This window comes from Amyelois transitella, chromosome 27 (assembly GCF_032362555.1).
Source record: "Amyelois transitella isolate CPQ chromosome 27, ilAmyTran1.1, whole genome shotgun sequence".
Classification (NCBI taxonomy): Eukaryota; Metazoa; Arthropoda; class Insecta; order Lepidoptera; family Pyralidae; genus Amyelois; species Amyelois transitella.
This window is the reverse complement of record NC_083530.1, coordinates 1,367,980-1,384,958: the sequence shown is the minus strand read 5'-3', so window position 1 is coordinate 1,384,958 and position 16,979 is coordinate 1,367,980. Positions and strand designations below refer to the sequence as shown.

Sequence of the window (16,979 nt, the reverse complement as noted above, 5' to 3'; positions counted from 1 at the left end):
AATAATGAAGCCTTTAATAGAGTAGGATAAAGATTTTCATCCAAGACTTTTATCCTTCAGAGCCCTCGGGCAAGGCGCCTTTGGTGAGGTCTACCAAGGTCTTTACCGTCACCGAACCGGAGACACGGTAGAAATGCCGGTTGCCGTCAAAACTCTGCCGGAACTCTCCACCGGACAGGCAGAGTACGACTTTCTGATGGAAGCGGCTATCATGGCCAAATTCAACCATCCGAATATTGTGCATCTGATTGGCGTATGTTTTGATAGACATCCAAGGTATGGTTACTTAAATTTTTGATTTGGTCTTTTTATTTTCATCATTAATGTATCTTGATAAAATTAAGGATGTCCTGGCAATGGGTCGCACGAAGAGAGTTAGGAATGTATATGAAGCGAAAGAAGTATGCAGAGATCGTGGCGAGTGGAAAGATGTGGTCTCTTCCTACTACGTCTCCGGGAAATAAGCGTGATTTTATGTAATTATGTATGTTTGCATTTTAATACTAGGGTTTGCCATGAAGACACATTCGCATGAAGAGACTAAACGATTTTTTTGACAAAGTTTTCTTCTGACTTTCTGAAGAATATCTTGGAATACCTTTTTCATTGCTTAAATAAAATACACTTTGCTATGTTTTAATATTTGTTTAATTCGCGATCGTTTCTTAGTTTATCCTTTAACAAATTTATAAACAAACCAATATTTCCTTTAAACAATTGAGTGAAGTTAATAACTTATATGTCAAATAAAATATATTAGTAATGTAGATTACCTCACAAGTAAACCTGACTTTCCCAATTCAAGATTATGGTTAAGAGGTGCACCTCTGGCTCCTCTCCAGAGAGGTGAGGATGTCACTGGTAGGAAGAGAATTGATCACTGTTCTATCACTATAATACCTATTAGCGTTCTAACTCCTAACTCTTCTACCACCAGGTTTATAGTCCTGGAACTCTTAGCCGGCGGGGATTTGAAGAATTTCTTACGAGAAAGCCGACCGAAGCCCGAGAGGGCTAGTGCACTGACGATGAAGGACCTTCTCCTGTGTTCTCTGGACGTATGCAAAGGATGTCGCTATTTGGAGGCGAAGAGATTCATACACAGGTAAAAGAGGTTACTGCTTCTTCTGTTCTGACGCTTTGGAAGTGGCAGTAAACTTAGTTTTTATTAATTTAATTGACATCAACCGATGTTGTGAAACCAAAAGATATGACAATTATTAAGTGATGTTGAAATGTCCCATAATAATGAATAAAAGTTTTGAATTTCAATTTTTAAGATCGACCATATCTTGCAAATATCGTGGAAAACGGAGAGATTTAACCCTTCAGAAAAGAGAATTTCGTGCGTAAATTTATGTACGTGAGCAAAGGTTACTTGATTGACCGAACAAATGATTATTTAGTGCTTAATAAGGCATGATGTAGCTTCAAAAAAAAGTAGCATTCGTTTAAAAAGCTATCGTGCGACTGGTTCTAGATTATTACCTGGGTTTTAGTGGCTTCGTTGCAGTCTCCCTGTGTGCAAATAACAGATAGAAACATTTTTTAGATACGGATCTACGCATATCTAGACGATATGATTATTGAAGGCAATCCCAATTTTTTTTAACTCTTTTCACAATTTACACAGGGACATAGCAGCTAGGAACTGCCTCCTGACTTCACGTGGGCCTGGTCGTGTGGTCAAAATCGCTGACTTCGGCATGGCGCGAGACATCTACCGGGCGGACTATTACAAAAAAGGTGGCAAAGCCATGCTGCCGATCAAATGGATGCCACCTGAAGCGTATATTGATGGCATCTTTACTATAAAGACTGATGTTTGGTAAGTTACTTTTTAAATATAGTCTTAATTCCTTACGGAGAAGACGAACAGTCTTTAAAACACTGAAAGGCCATCTTCAGCTGTATGTAAAAAATTATTTCTCCAGGTCGTTCGGCGTTCTGCTATGGGAGGTGTTCTCTCTGGGCGTGATGCCGTACACTGGCTGCGCTAACCGGGAGGTCATGGAGATGGTCTCCGGAGGGGGGCGGCTGGAGAAACCTTATGGTGAGGAATATTTAATTTACATGTACAGACACAAACTAATATAAAACTTTTTTTACGATTTTTCTGACGGATCCATGTTTTATTTTATACACGTAAAATGTACAACAGATAGACTTAATGCCATAAGTCATTCTTTGCCAGTCGAATCTTTGGACCAAACTGAGATGAATGTACGGGTCCGATAACTGTAAAAAAATATATATTAATATGAATAATAGGTTACTTATTACACATATAATAGTTTACATACATAAGTATGACTGTAGATATAGAATAGAATAGATTTATTTTCAAAATTGGATACAAGGTATCACTTATTGACGTCACATCTCTTAAATCTAATTATAACTACCTACTACCGCTTCCAAAGCGCATGTGTAGAAGAAGCGGCGGAACATACTACACTGCATATATATACTTCATCAAAAATAACGTACATATACAACATAAGTTTAACTATACAGGGTGCCCGCAAGAAATATACAGGCTGATGTGCGAGTGTTGGAACCCCACGCCCAACGATAGACCGCCCTTCGCGCACATGTTTGACAGACTACAGAGATTTTTGCAGGTGAGTTTAGAATTTAATCATCATCCATTTTCAAATTGGAAACCAGAACACAGTAGAGATTCAATATAGATTACCGCTACGTAATGGATTAAATTTCAATTATATTAATGAGAATGCCGTGTGGTTCCCGGCACCAATACAAAACTTCATTTCTTTCTCATGGATGATAGGCTTACAAACTTGGGATTCTTTTTTTAGGCGATGGGCTAGCAACCTGTCACTTTGAATCTCAATTCTATTATTAGCCAAACAGCCAAACGTCGCCTATTAATCTTTTCAAGATTGTTGGCTCTGTCTACCCCGCGAGGGATAAAGACGAGACTGATTGTATATTTAAAGGTATATATCTAGTCTTCTCTTTTCTATTTTAATCAGATATAAATCTGACGAAGAACCCTAATAAGACCTATCCTCATAGAGTTCGTAAATAATCCCACTGGTATATTGTAATCCCCCCAGGACCCGGAGATAGTGAGCGCCCCCCTCCCCGTGGTGAGGTCCCTCCTCCCCCCCGCTGACCAGCCCACTGCCAACGGGCCCCAGGTACGTACCGCTAAGTTTACCAGCTTCATGGCGTTATTCTACACAAATAGAGATAAATCTTTTTACTTAGAAAATAACTCTGAATATTGATAAATTACAATTAATTAAACATTGATTTTCTTTAATCATATTATGTGAGTCATGAGAAGTGAATTACACGACACCAAACGATTACACCTATGTCTTGAAGTAATTTTTTTCCACTGTGTGTCTCTCGTCTGACATCTGCAACCTTTGCAGGGGAACTTAACTGATTAATATCATGATGACACACGCTTGTCTGAATCAGTTTACTCACAGTGTTTTCCTTTGCCGTAAGCTTTGGTTAGTAATCAAACTAATGGCCGCGGTAGGATATTTATTTCGCTTTTATTTAATCGGGCAACTTACACCGTTCAACTACCGACGCACTTAACTCTACCAGAAATAACACCGTGTAGACAAAATAAGAAACAATATCTTTTTACAAATTTTTATTATATACTCTGAAAAAAAAAATAGAACTGTTGTTTAGAATAACGCCACTGTCATTTTAAATATCCCTATTGTGTATAAGAATTTCAATACATTTATTAATGAGTAACCTTCCATTCTCAAAACAGAATAAAACAGTCTAATAAAAAATCTACTACATAAAATACTAATTAACTTTGTTTCTTCCCAAATGTTTTCGCTCTGGCTACTAGAAGCAAGTAACTGGATACATTTGTTTTATTTTATTTTTTTAATTGGTCTACTCTTTCTTCTATATCAGTGTTAGAAACGTTTTTGAGAGTCCCGCTTGCGAGTGGCATGACCGTACCTACATTACATACCATTTCATTTTTATTTTATTCTATGCCCCCTCTCTTCCTGAATGAAAAACCGCGTAGAAATTTAGCCAAGCCCTGTAGTTAGCAAGAGATTCATTGGAATGTATACAATCATTGTTTAACATCAAAATTATAATGTTGACATTGTCAATTTATGTCTCATTATGCTCATTTTTGCATGTAATTTGTTAACTTTTTAACAGAATTCATCGTTTCATTTAAATCATTACGCTTATCATCGTGGACATTTCAAAGAATCTCTTCTGTTATACGGAATACTTCAAAAACTCAATGTTTACTTGCCTAGTAGCTATAGCGAGGATCTATACCTATATATCTATTCTTTTATTTGACCTTTGCCCTTTTCTCTCTGGGTTTTATAAAAAAGATTATTTTTCTCAAAAACAGATTGAATTAAAAATAAAACTTTCCAGTTCTGAAATCAATTGAATTTATGACTTTAAAAGATGTCAAATCAACAAACACTGATGCAACGTGATTTGGTGATTCAAAACTCGAATATCAGAAGTTATAACGAAGTTTGATAGTAAAATAGATAATATTGTTAATTTGTTATTATTATAAAACCCAGTGGATTATGCACGTGTAGAGTTTAAAGACGAAATGCAGGAAGATGCTGATTTGCTATAACAGAAAGTTCAGTGGTCTTTTTTTACTAGTCAACTGCAATACGGGATCGAGGATATCATTTATACCAATTAAATAGACAAATTTAAAGATGGGTCAACCAATTATTTAGGTGATTAATGTGAATTAAAAATAATTACACTAAAACAAATCAATTGTTACAAATGTTGCAGAAACATATTTCTAACAATGTCTGTGAATATGATATAGTACAAAATGAACATGTTTTTCGTAATAATTAATCTATAGTTACAAGCGAATCCTAACAATATTTGGCGATTGTGGTTAACGATAACTTCAATTTAAGATACTACATATTGTTAAAATTGTATGATTGAATTTATCATATCAATTAAATTATTACTGAAATAAAGAAGTTTAAAATCAAAAACGGCACACAGCCATATAAATTAAAGCGAATCTTTCAAATGATATATAACTTAAGATATATTAACAACTAACACAAATTGGGATACACCAATCGTTGGTCCAAAAAAAAAAAACAATGTTTCCAACAAAACTGAAAAGACCACAGAACATGTTCTATCATCTTCCTGCATGTGTACTGAGCGTGGCATGTTGGCAGCGAGCGCCGGCGTGTGACTACCTGGTGCCGATGTCGCCGCAGGACCTCCCTCTACCGGACACTAGGTAACGTTTGTCACAGTTGGTAGATATACTGGTGAATGGATTTAGGAGCTACACAGATTGTAAAACATTGTGGGGGTTAAGGCTCAAAATCTTTATATATAAAAATGAATCGCTAAATGTGTTGGTAAGCGCATAACTCAAGAACGCCTGGACCAATTTGGCCAATTCATTTTTTTTAATATTCGTCGAAGCTCAAGGATCGTTTTTACGGCATTTAAAAGTTCACTGTTGTCTAAGCAATGTAGGTCTAATAGATAGGAACAAAAAACTGTCATATTACAAATCTTTTTGACAGAACGAAGTCTGTCGGGTCCGCTAGTTGATTATAAAATCATGTGATTAAAGCCATTTTCTCTCTCTCTCTGGTATTGTTTTCTGCCTACAACCACTGAAGTAAATAAAATTCTATATTGCCCTCACTTGTTGTATTGTACAAAGAAAATTTATTTGATCCACAACTATTAAACTGATTTAATTATTACTTTAACACGCGTACCGTGAAAATGTATTACACTCTTGTTCTGTTGTTATATGTAAGTTGTACCTACTATAAAGAAGTTATAATAATGTGCGACTATACCATAAGCCAAAGACTAGCCACGCTTGCACCAATAAAATGTTTGTGTAATATAAAGAGAGAAGAGAAAACATCATCAATATAAATTAAAATCGGGCGATGTTCGTTATTGTATTTAATATGCATAAATATCAAAACGTTATTTTGAAACGATATTAAAATACCAAAGTTTTGATTTAAAAACCAAAATTTGTCAAATTATCAATTATAAATATGAGTAAATAAAAATATCAGCACATTTAAATTTGAATACACCCTTTGACTACATCCATAGTAGATGAACTTACAAGTATATCTACCAACATTTTCTGTAATTAAATATCACCAACTTCTTACAAAATCTAACTTTTGTCTATGTGTCTCCCTCGAAATTCGATGTTGTTCTAGTAACCGAAATTTGGTAACTGTCCAAGAGTTTAATGACTGTTCTTTTTTCTTATTTTTAGAAATTAGTTCTTAAAAAAAATAAGAATAAAAATGATTGTAATGAAATATTATGATAATTTTAATAAGATTTTACGACATTTTGTGAAATAATACGAAAAAGCAGTCAATAAACACACATTTAATAACAAAGAAAAACTGCTCTTTAGACGGAGCAGTGCATGCATTAGCAATGCTGATATCCAACCCTAAAACTCTACTTAAAAATACTTTAATACTAAGAAAACACTACACAATCATATTAATCTTTTCACTTTTATCAAAAATATTTTTTGGCTGAAAAAAAGAGTAGGTTGTTTTATGTGTTTCGTGATTTTAGCTCAATGGATCAGCTGGTACTTCATAGCAAATCGCCAACGGCGGCGGACCCGCAAGAAACGGAGGATTTACAATATCAACCTCTACTGAAAGGTGACAATTATAATTTGTAGTCTTTTGTCTAGCTAATTTAATGCCGTGTGGTTCCCGGCACCATTACAAAAAAGAATAGGACCACCCCATCTCTTTGTTCGGATGTCGTAAGGGAAAGGCTAATAAACTTGGGATTCCTCTTTTAGGTGATGGGCTAGCAAGCTGTCACTATTTGAATCTCAATTCTATCACTAAGCCAAACAGCTGAGCGTGGCCTATCAGTCTTTTCAAGACTGGTGGCTCTGTCTACCTCGCTTGGGTTATAGACGTGACCATATGTAAGTATGTATGTAATTTAAATATTATATCATCACTGATATACTTCACTCGCTCGGTTGACTGCTGGAAAAAGCCCTAAGCTTTAAAGTCAAAATATTTAACTACCTGTGGGTAATTAAGACATAAACAATTGATTTGCTGGCCTCTGTGCTGGAAAGGTTATGTGCCTGCCTACATCATACGGTCCCAGGTTCAATGTTCTGAGTTGAGTGATTTATTATAATGAATTAATAATATATTATATTATACTACATTTTTACTGACGATAATTTCATGAAAATCAAATATATCTATTGGAATTGAAAGCAAAACTACGTTATTAAAATTTTCGCTTATCTTTCAACGTTGTTACTGCAGCATCACAAGAATATGGCAACATTCCAATGGCGTCGAGCGGCGCGGGCGCAAGACGCGCGGATGTTTCCGCTATTTCCGCCGCCGAGACCCGGACCACCACAAAGTTTCTGCCGTCTAATTCTACTGACAGGTTGGCATTTCTAGTACTTTACATGTTCAGAAATACTTATGCGTACTTGATAAAAAATTAATAAGATGCTGATGCTGGTGGATGAAGATTCCACCGCGTCGACGGAGCCATAGAGAAAAACGGTGTGTTTGCGTTGATTTGCTCCACCTCCAGGCTTTTCTCTGGAGCGGAGCCCTGGGATATGCCTTGGACCTAGATTGGGTGAGTCAGGTTTTTACACGAAGCAACTCCCATCTGACCTCCGTAACCTTTGCAGATAAACCTAACCCGTATTGGATCCATGGTTACACATTCAGTTGCCTGAATCTGCAGGTTTCCTCACGGTGTTATTAGTCACGATGGTTAGTATTCAAACTAATGTACATAACTTTGAAAATAGCCATTGGTACATAACCGAGATGGGATTTGAAACTGTGCCTTTATGCGCATCATGCAATTTCATTGTTCTATAGAGAAATGATTATTATCTGTCAATTAACATTTTGTACACTAGTAAAGAATAAAAATCTTAACATTATTATAAACTAACTCTAGCTTCACACGGGTGCAATGCTGACGTTATATACCTAATTATTCCTGGCACTTTTGAAAAGGACCATATCTACCCATGGATATCGTAAAAGGCGACAAAGGAGAATGCTAATAAACAATTCATCATCATTCGATTTTTCAAGCAACCTGTCATTTGCATATCAATTCCATCATTAAGTCATATAGCTGTAAGTGGTTTATCAGCCTTTTAAAGATTGTTGGCTCTATCTACCCCGCAAGGGATATAGACGTGACTATATGTATGTACGTACTTTATAAACCTTCCTCTTTAATCTTTATCTATTAAAATAACGCAACATAATACGTTATGTTGTTTTAAAGATTTATACATAGTGACAGAGAGCGGAAGCGACTTCGTTTTGTACTATGAAATGAAAATAATACAATTTTCTTCACCACCAGACTGCTGAGTTCAGTGGAAGGCGCGTCCATGGACGAAGATTCAGGATCCGAAATGGATGATAAGCCGATCATTTGGGAAACTTCCTTCACCGAGAGACCGGCCGCCGACGGCAAACCGAACGGAGAAAATGGACCTGCTGTAAGACCACTTTATATCGTAGATAAAGCATTACTGTTATAAAAGTTATAATCTTTGATCAACTAACTCTTTAATTTAAACTTCGACTGCACCTACATTGCTTTTTATGGAGCCCGCTATCTTAAATGAATCTTAAATTGGAATTTATGAAAGAAATTCAAAAATACATGGTACCTGAATTAGGATCTGAAAACTTCTTCTCTTTAAAGTTATGGCCTTTTAATTTAATTTACGCAAGTAAGACAGCTTTATTTATAATAAAGGCTTAACCGCTGAACGTGGCCTGTCAGTCTTTCAAGACTGCTGCCTCTGTTTACTCCGCAAGGGATATAGGGATTACATGAATGAATGAAATACATCTTTAAGAATTTAATTTTTAAAAATGATGCTTGTTGGACTAATATGACATAATAACTTATACCTCTTCCACAGGTCGACAAACTGATAAGCATAACACCAACATCACCAAAACCGCCTGAGAACGTTCTATCGAAAGCAATTGACGCCACAGTCATAGACAAGACTAATCATAAGAACACACTAGTGCCAGAGAGGAAGACTGCACCTATCGCATCCCCAGACCCACCCAGGATCGCCGCCTGGGCAAATAAGGATCCACCAAAACTAGCGCCGAAATTAAAACCCCTATGTCTAGACGCAGCACAATTAGAACAAAACCTGAACGCGTTGAAGAAGAACAGCGGTTCAGTGAATCTGAACACGATGAACATTCTACCACCTTACATCAACGTTGTAACTCCAAATAAGCTGTCAGAGTCGAAAACTATACAGATAGATCCCAAGAAAGCCGTAATAGATGATCTACAAACGCCTAAAGATGAAGTTAAAGAAGAGAAAGTGAAGCTAAAACAATCTAATTCGGCTGCTAGTTTATTGAATGGCCCTTTGACTGATGTGCCCTATGCAGATAGCGACAATGCGTCGTCAAGCTCGGGTGGCAACGCACAAAATCTAATTAATAATCAGAAAAACAAGAATTATTCGGATGTGGTGATCGCTAATGAGAGTAGGAATAAAATGAATAAACAGGGTAGCAACGGCGGGGAAATCGTTGTCGATACGGAAATCAGCTGTTAAATTTATCAATTCGTTGACATTTCGTTGCGCAACTCGGCGTTTTGACATCGACTTTACAATGACTATTATTGTATTTAATGCTAAAGAGTCTTATTATATTAGACATGATTAAAACTATATTTTATGTAAGACAAAAACTTGCTGACATATGTATCTACAAGAAAATAAATAACAAGTAACACAAAAGTTTATAAATAATTTCAATTGATATAACATGTCAACTTTCGGATTGCTCAACGAATTGTTAGACCAAAAATAACGTTAACCGAAAAGTGACATTACAATTTTTTTAGATTTCGTTACGAGTATATAAATGAAGGATTCTTAAAATGTGACGCCGTCTATTGAAACTCAGCATGTGTGTGAAAAGTGAAAAAAAACCGCCGCCGTTTTAAGTGACTAATTTATTAGTGAAAATATTAAATAAATAAGTGTAAATAGTAGATTTTTAATTAGAAACTACGTAAGCATATTCATAGATTATGAGGACATTGAAAAGTATATAATTCATTTGGAAATTTGTATTTTTGTCAGTTGTACAATTGTTTTATTATAATCGATATTTGTTGTTGGCGAAAATTAAGTACGAATATTTCAAATAAAGAGTTACGGCAAGATGAGGTATAAAATTTTCTAAAAAGAATTGTTAATAAATTAAATAGTTATTTTACTGTCCCATCTCTAAAATTTATTTCTAAAATAATGTATCTTTTATATACAAAAGAACCTCTTCCCGAATTGACCTTAAAAACATTTGTACTTAATTTTTACTGGCCTTATGTAAAAAAAAGTAGTAGAAATTTATTTATATGTTAAAAAAAAGATGGCTTCCCGAAACGCTTGTTGTTAAAAAAAATTCGATAATTGTTGCTCAATACGCTCATAATATTTTGCAAAATGTAGTTCTAACTAGTGGGATTTAGTTTTATATTTTTTACACTGAGAACACAGTGGCGCCAAATGTATAATATATATTATACACCAAGTATATTAAATTTATTCCTGAAATCGTAATGCCATAATAAGTTGAGTACTTTTTGTGATATTTCAGAGTTAAAATTAAAATACACCGGCATTGGAAAGTGCACATTGGCAATTATTTTCAAGTAGAATTTACAAGGTGCCGTGTGGTTCCCGACACCAATACAAAAAAGAACAGGAACACTCCATCTCTTTCCCATGGATTTCGTAAAAGGCGACTAAGGGATAGGCTTACAAACTTGTGATTGTTTTTTAGGCGATGGGCTAGCAACCTGTCACTATTTGAATCTCAATTCTATCATTAATCTAAATAGCTGAATGTGGCCTATCAGTTTTTTCAAGACTGTTGGCTCTATCTGACTCACAAGGGATACAAACGTGACGATATGTATGTACCTATGTAGAATTTACAAATAAAAGTACTTTATTTGTAAATTATATCTACATACATACATTTAAGATTTTATTTTAAGTTAACGGTACAAATTACCTTCCACAGATTGAGTTAAGCCTCTGTTGAAGGTAATTTGTACTAGTTTTTATTTTTTCTTGTCTTTTTTTTTAATGATAAAATTATACATTTGGCGCTATTTTTAAGACTCTGTTATGTTTATGGTTTGTAAATTTTTATATTCAGCTTTGTAGCAGGTTATTTTTAAAATACCTACATCGAGAGAAAAATGTACAATTTTCGATCTTACTGTAAACATATTGAGAAAAATAAACGCACACAGAAAAATTAAACAGCTTATAGAATATCTTTATAATTTAATATACTTAAGGCAATCATACGAATTAATGAAATGAGTATTAATTGATTTTTTTTTTACTTGCTGGAAGCGCGTTACGTGTGATGTTATAATTCATGGAATTATAATTTTAAAAGTATTTAAAACAAAAATAATTTGATATGCGTGACAGCAGATAGTTCAGAACTAATTTGCGGGTTTAATTTGGCTTCATATTTTCCCAAATTAGTAGAACATTTTTTTTAAATATCTTAAAATTTATGAGTTCAATATTATGATAACGGCACAAAGTGCGAAATGATAACTATAATTCCAAGAATTATAAATAACAAAATAATTACGCGACTAAAATCCAGTTTTCTCAAAATCTAGATTAATTAGTTAAGACGTAGTAGCGCTTAAAATGTTTGTAAATAATATTAAAAAAAAATGTAGTGATTTGTGTAATTCCGCCCCAAGAACATTTATACACTATATGTATAAAATAACGTTATGTTTTTTTAGTCGTAAGTCGAAATTAAGTTGTACAAAAGTCTACGTGTGTTGCCCGATAGTTATTTCTGTTGTTGCCCTATTAATTTTCGAAATCCTACCACTAAAATAGTTTTATTATATATTGTATGAATTTAAAAAAAATATGTGTGTTAATCACATACGAGGATGCTTTAATTAAAATAAGATAGATTAAGGGGAAATAGAGAAAACATTTAATTTTTTTTTAATCATAGTAGTGCCGACATTTTTTAATTAAAGCATTTTATTGGGCATGAAATGACAGGGTATAAGGTAAATTTTGTTGAACGTTCTCAATTGATTTTACTGCAGATCGTTTTGAAGAAATTACGGCGAATTTCGATCAATTATAATTTTTACACCAATCACCAAATAGAACTGAAACCGGATATTTTATAATCAAGAGTAAGTAACTCTTGATTATAAAATACCCTTTTCTCACGAAATTATTCCATTTTTACAGAATTTCGCATTTATTTAATGCTCCTTTTAAAATATTACAGACAAACAGATTATCTACTAGTTTATTAAAATTTAATGTGTTGGTCGCAACGCTCACTCATGATAAAACTCGAAAAGTGTTTTTAACGGGAATCTAGTAATATGCTATACATCGGATTCGCTGTAATATATCTTTTAATCAATTCTTATAATTCAAATAAATCTACTTACTCGTTCCCTTACTCATTCTCATTCTTTTTTACCTTTATTAAAAAAATTATAATAAAATATTTTTACGTCAATCAATGCTGATTCTTTTCAAAATAAAACTAACAATTTTATATTATACCTGTAATCCTGTTGCCGCATTTAATTGTATTAAAAAAAATACAATTCCTAAGTTTCCCTCAAAATGACAATAACTAACTATTGAACAAACAAGATAATTGCAATATTTACTTTTTAAATAAGACCTTATAATTAACCCAATAATCTCATGTCCTTTATGTTTTTTGTTCAATAAATTATTAATTTATTATATTTGCAAGTTCCTCTTAAAAACATAGGGCTTAAATGTAAGTGAAAATATGAGTTTTCTACACATCAATTAACAATCACACGCTCTTAACATTTACTTTGACGAATAACGTTTTATTGTCACTTCTAATAATGTTGCTCAATTTAGAATTATTCTTTTTGAATTAGAAGAAAAAACGTCTTCACTTTGAAAATCTTTTTTTTTAATAAAATATGAGACGTGGTTGTGACGTTAGTATAGTTACGGGCGAAAAGAGAAATGAAAAAAGTTCCTTTAAATTTGAACCGAGTGACTCTGAAATGTTATTCTCATATTTCTATTGAATTTTTAAATATTAAATAAAAAACGTCTTGAATTGAATTTGAAACAACGAAGATTTAAAAAATAATTAATGAATTTTCTTTTGAGTAATATACGATTGAGTTTGTGCATAGTTCTCATACACGAGCCCATATACAAAAACTAGTGTGGTATATAAATATTTATATATACGCTATGTAATAGATCGCACGTTTGTATATGATACTTAAACGATAAATACGAAACGCATGTAAAATTTATAAAATAACAATAAAAGAAAAGTGTAATTGATATTCAAGAATAAAGTCATTAATAATAAATGTATTCTGCATTTTTATTTCACATTCCTGTTCAGTCATTTTTTATTAATCTTTTCCGTGGTTTTTTTTACTCGTCGCCACAGCTTTATTCAGTTTCATAATGATAATTTTCCCTCGTACATTTGTTACTTAGGTTTCATTTCATTAAAGTTTGAATGTATTATAATTCAAAATATAAATTGTACATGGTAAAACAATTGTATTATAGGCTAACAAAACATTTATTTCCGTTTTCTTGAGTTGTCGTCAGAGAAGTTATGACAGACATCTGAAGGATTAGTTAAACCAATGATAAAAAAAACTTTGGTCAACCGAACCATTTCTCTTTTTTTTCTATTTTCTAAGTGTGCACGCTGGTTTTTTTTTTATAGCGTACGCATAATAAATAATATTTTTGCCTGGTCCAGTTAACCGGACATCTCAGTAACATGAGCAAAAAAGTAAGTAAATTATACAAGGGATCAACAATGAAAAACAATATATTTTATACTGCTTTTTATTATTTTTCTGATAAATATTTTATACGAAATTCTAAACATCAATAGAGCTTACAACATAAATCTACGCTCGCATCGAGATTTTTACATTGCAACTTATGAAGCTTCTCTATAACACGGCCAAAGCTAACAGGACGGGCTAAATTAACATTAACCGGACAACACAAACATTTTAACATGCTTTACATTATATAAAATGTCAACCCAAACAATTTAAAAAGTCGAATTTTCTCAGAAAATTTTTCAGTGTAATATTTTTTTACGAATACATTACGATCGATAACTTTTTACTTTCGCTATGAAACCTAATAAATCTTCGTTTGTAAATAAAGATGTAAATATTGATACCTATTTCGCAATTTCATTATCGATAATGACGAAAATATATATTTTACAAACAAATATAAGAATATAAAATCAAGACACTATTTCAAGGAAAATAGATACGAAAGCTATATCTGTAAGTATATTATGAAAAAAATATATTATTCGCCATAAAAAGTTATTATATCATAAACATAGTCTATAGAAACAATGTTGATATTGGAATATTTATTACTTGCAAACTTATGCCAATATTTTTTATACACACTTCACTTTTTATTATTAGCAAAATTTACTTTACACTAAATTAAATTTTTGGCGCGTAAATTGACATTTGACATGTGATATCAAACGCATATTTTTTCTTTTTTTTAAGTTTACAGGCTACACCTACACTTCATGAAAACAAAATATTGAGTATTTTCAATGACTTTAACACAATTATAACAATTTCATAACAAAATATATTTTGTTCCTGTCGTAAAAATAACCAATATTTATGTAACGATTAAATATATTTTGTCCGTTTCGTGTCGCTAAAAGCTTTGATCTCTCAAAACTAAACATTAATTCTCATAGATTTACGAAATGAATTATATACTATGAATGGAAAATCTCTGATAAAACAGACAGTAAGAGAAAGCAGACGCGTTCATAATAAGACCAAAAAAACTAGACATTTTTATAAGAAAGTACATTTTCAATTTTATTTAAATAAGGTATCATTTCAATTAAATTTAAAATGAAACTGATTTAGATGACCTCAATAGAATAATTTTCATCGACATATCTTGCTCTTACTTGTATCGTAAATAAATAAATATTTTTCTGAACGGTATCGAATCACAGTCCCCTGAGATTATACCACGGGGGTTGTCTTTATTTTTCAAAACTTAATCTTTGATTTGAATATAATATTAAATCTATGAATTTATCTATGAACTATATTCCATTGTATGCGACTTATAATTTAATGATTTTTATACATTGCGGTCTGTGTGATGTTTATATTGCACTAAAAATAAAGAATAAATGAAAAATAATATAATAACCTACAAAAAATATATAAACTTAATCACTAAATCGATGTACGGGACGAAATGAGCAACTATTTGGATATAAATTTCGAAATAATACCGCATTTAAAGCATATTAAATAATACAAAATAAACCTTACCTTGGATAATGATACATTAATTGTATAATTCTACAATTATCACATAACAAGTAATTAATTTCCATTTAAAATCTATAAAAGGAAGATATTAATTTACAAAAGTATGACAAATTATTGTAAATACCATAAATCCATTAATATCGAATTGGAATTTGGGTAAAAATATATTGTGCATCAATCAGTACATATTATTATGAGAAAAAAAAATTACAATTATTATAAAACTAAACATTGCATCGACCCAAATCCATATGTTTACTTAGGTACCTATTATAAAAGTCAATTATAAAACAACAATATGACTAACTTCGAAATTTGAACAAAATTGGCGCAACAACAAACTTTTGGCGCGTAAATTGACATTTGTCAAACGTTTAGCAAAGGTATATAGTTTTGCAAACAGCCAAAAAAATGCCAAGAGAAAACGCTCTACTTTATAGCCAATAACAATAAGCGCACATACCCTTAACTTTAATGATACCATAGACAATATAATCAATATAAAAATTCGGACATTCACACTCCATTATCACATTTACCGTCGACTTTCGTCTCTTTTATGTCTCGTAAGCAACAAATTTGAGAGTTACGATAGCGTCTTAAAAAACATTTGATTCAGATTTACCTAATTAAGCCTGGATCTTAGTTAAAAATACAGTTGCTTCAATATTTTCCCACAGTCAATATTGGTCCGCAGTGCGTTTCCAACCCAGGCATTTTGACACACGTATCTTCAAATTGTACACATTAACCACTAGATCTCTTTACTTTTATGTAATGTTTTTAAATATTTTGGAGCTTTTTCAAAATATAAAAAAGGTACATCGACGATTAACATCAATCTGGTCAAAGATAAAAAAAATACGTTTGATTTTAATTGTAAATTCTTGATTAAAGAGAAGAAAGGCATATACGACAAAATTAACATACTTTATCGACCCGATATCAATAGTGGGATCAGTTTCACGATCACATCCCACTTCTTATATCGCCTATCAATACACTCTCAAATCTGTCACGACAAGACGTTTTAAAAGTCGTTGTCGCTCGTTTGGTCGTAGTTCTCTGTGATCTGCGTGGGCGGCTGGTACCGTAGGCTAGTCGACGCTAAGACGGGCCCGTGGAACGACTGGGAGCGAAGAACGCTGCTGTAAGGGCATTACTTTTTTAAATTCTGGTCATTAAAATTAATAAAAAAATATTTTTTTTTTTCTCTACAACAATACAATTGGTGTCTTAACTATACCATAACTAATATACATATGAACTGGTCTGGTCATGAACTAGGTATCCGAAGGAACCTATCATTCAGTACACTAAAATAAAAAATAAAATTGTCTATGCTATATTGTCCCCGGCTCTTCAGAATAGGCTAGTTCATCTCTTATATCTCAGAATAGGCAAATTTAGCTACCATGATCCAATATGAGTTAGGTTCTGCTGCAAAGGTTGCGGAAGTCACACGGAAGTCG

General features: G+C 32.7%; 2 protein-coding genes across 5 annotated transcripts in view; one reads left to right on the top strand and one right to left on the bottom strand.

The window, feature by feature from the left end:
- The window catches only part of LOC106142114 (tyrosine-protein kinase receptor), a 37,980-nt gene extending 24,491 nt beyond the window's left edge, over positions 1-13,489 (top strand). Inside the window, exons 19-29 of the mRNA XM_060952068.1 lie at positions 61-276; positions 938-1,105; positions 1,634-1,828; positions 1,935-2,053; positions 2,518-2,624; positions 3,084-3,167; positions 5,214-5,278; positions 6,619-6,710; positions 7,347-7,476; positions 8,431-8,569; positions 9,002-13,489. Of these exons, the coding sequence (XP_060808051.1) occupies positions 61-276; positions 938-1,105; positions 1,634-1,828; positions 1,935-2,053; positions 2,518-2,624; positions 3,084-3,167; positions 5,214-5,278; positions 6,619-6,710; positions 7,347-7,476; positions 8,431-8,569; positions 9,002-9,667 (1,981 nt within the window). The 3' untranslated portion in view covers positions 9,668-13,489. The remainder of the gene's footprint in view (positions 1-60; positions 277-937; positions 1,106-1,633; positions 1,829-1,934; positions 2,054-2,517; positions 2,625-3,083; positions 3,168-5,213; positions 5,279-6,618; positions 6,711-7,346; positions 7,477-8,430; positions 8,570-9,001) is intronic.
- A 500-nt stretch (positions 13,490-13,989) lies between these two features.
- LOC106142151 (uncharacterized) overlaps positions 13,990-16,979 on the bottom strand; it is a 41,086-nt gene continuing 38,096 nt past the window's right edge. For 2 of the 4 annotated variants that reach the window (XR_009657428.1, XM_060951942.1), the window contains one exon: positions 13,990-16,655. Coding sequence is in view for 2 of the 4 variants with exons in the window: in XM_060951942.1 (XP_060807925.1) it covers positions 16,538-16,655 (118 nt within the window). In the remaining 2 variants the exon portion in view is untranslated. The remainder of the gene's footprint in view (positions 16,656-16,979) is intronic. The other 2 variants (XM_060951943.1, XR_009657429.1) reach the window with 2 other exon arrangements.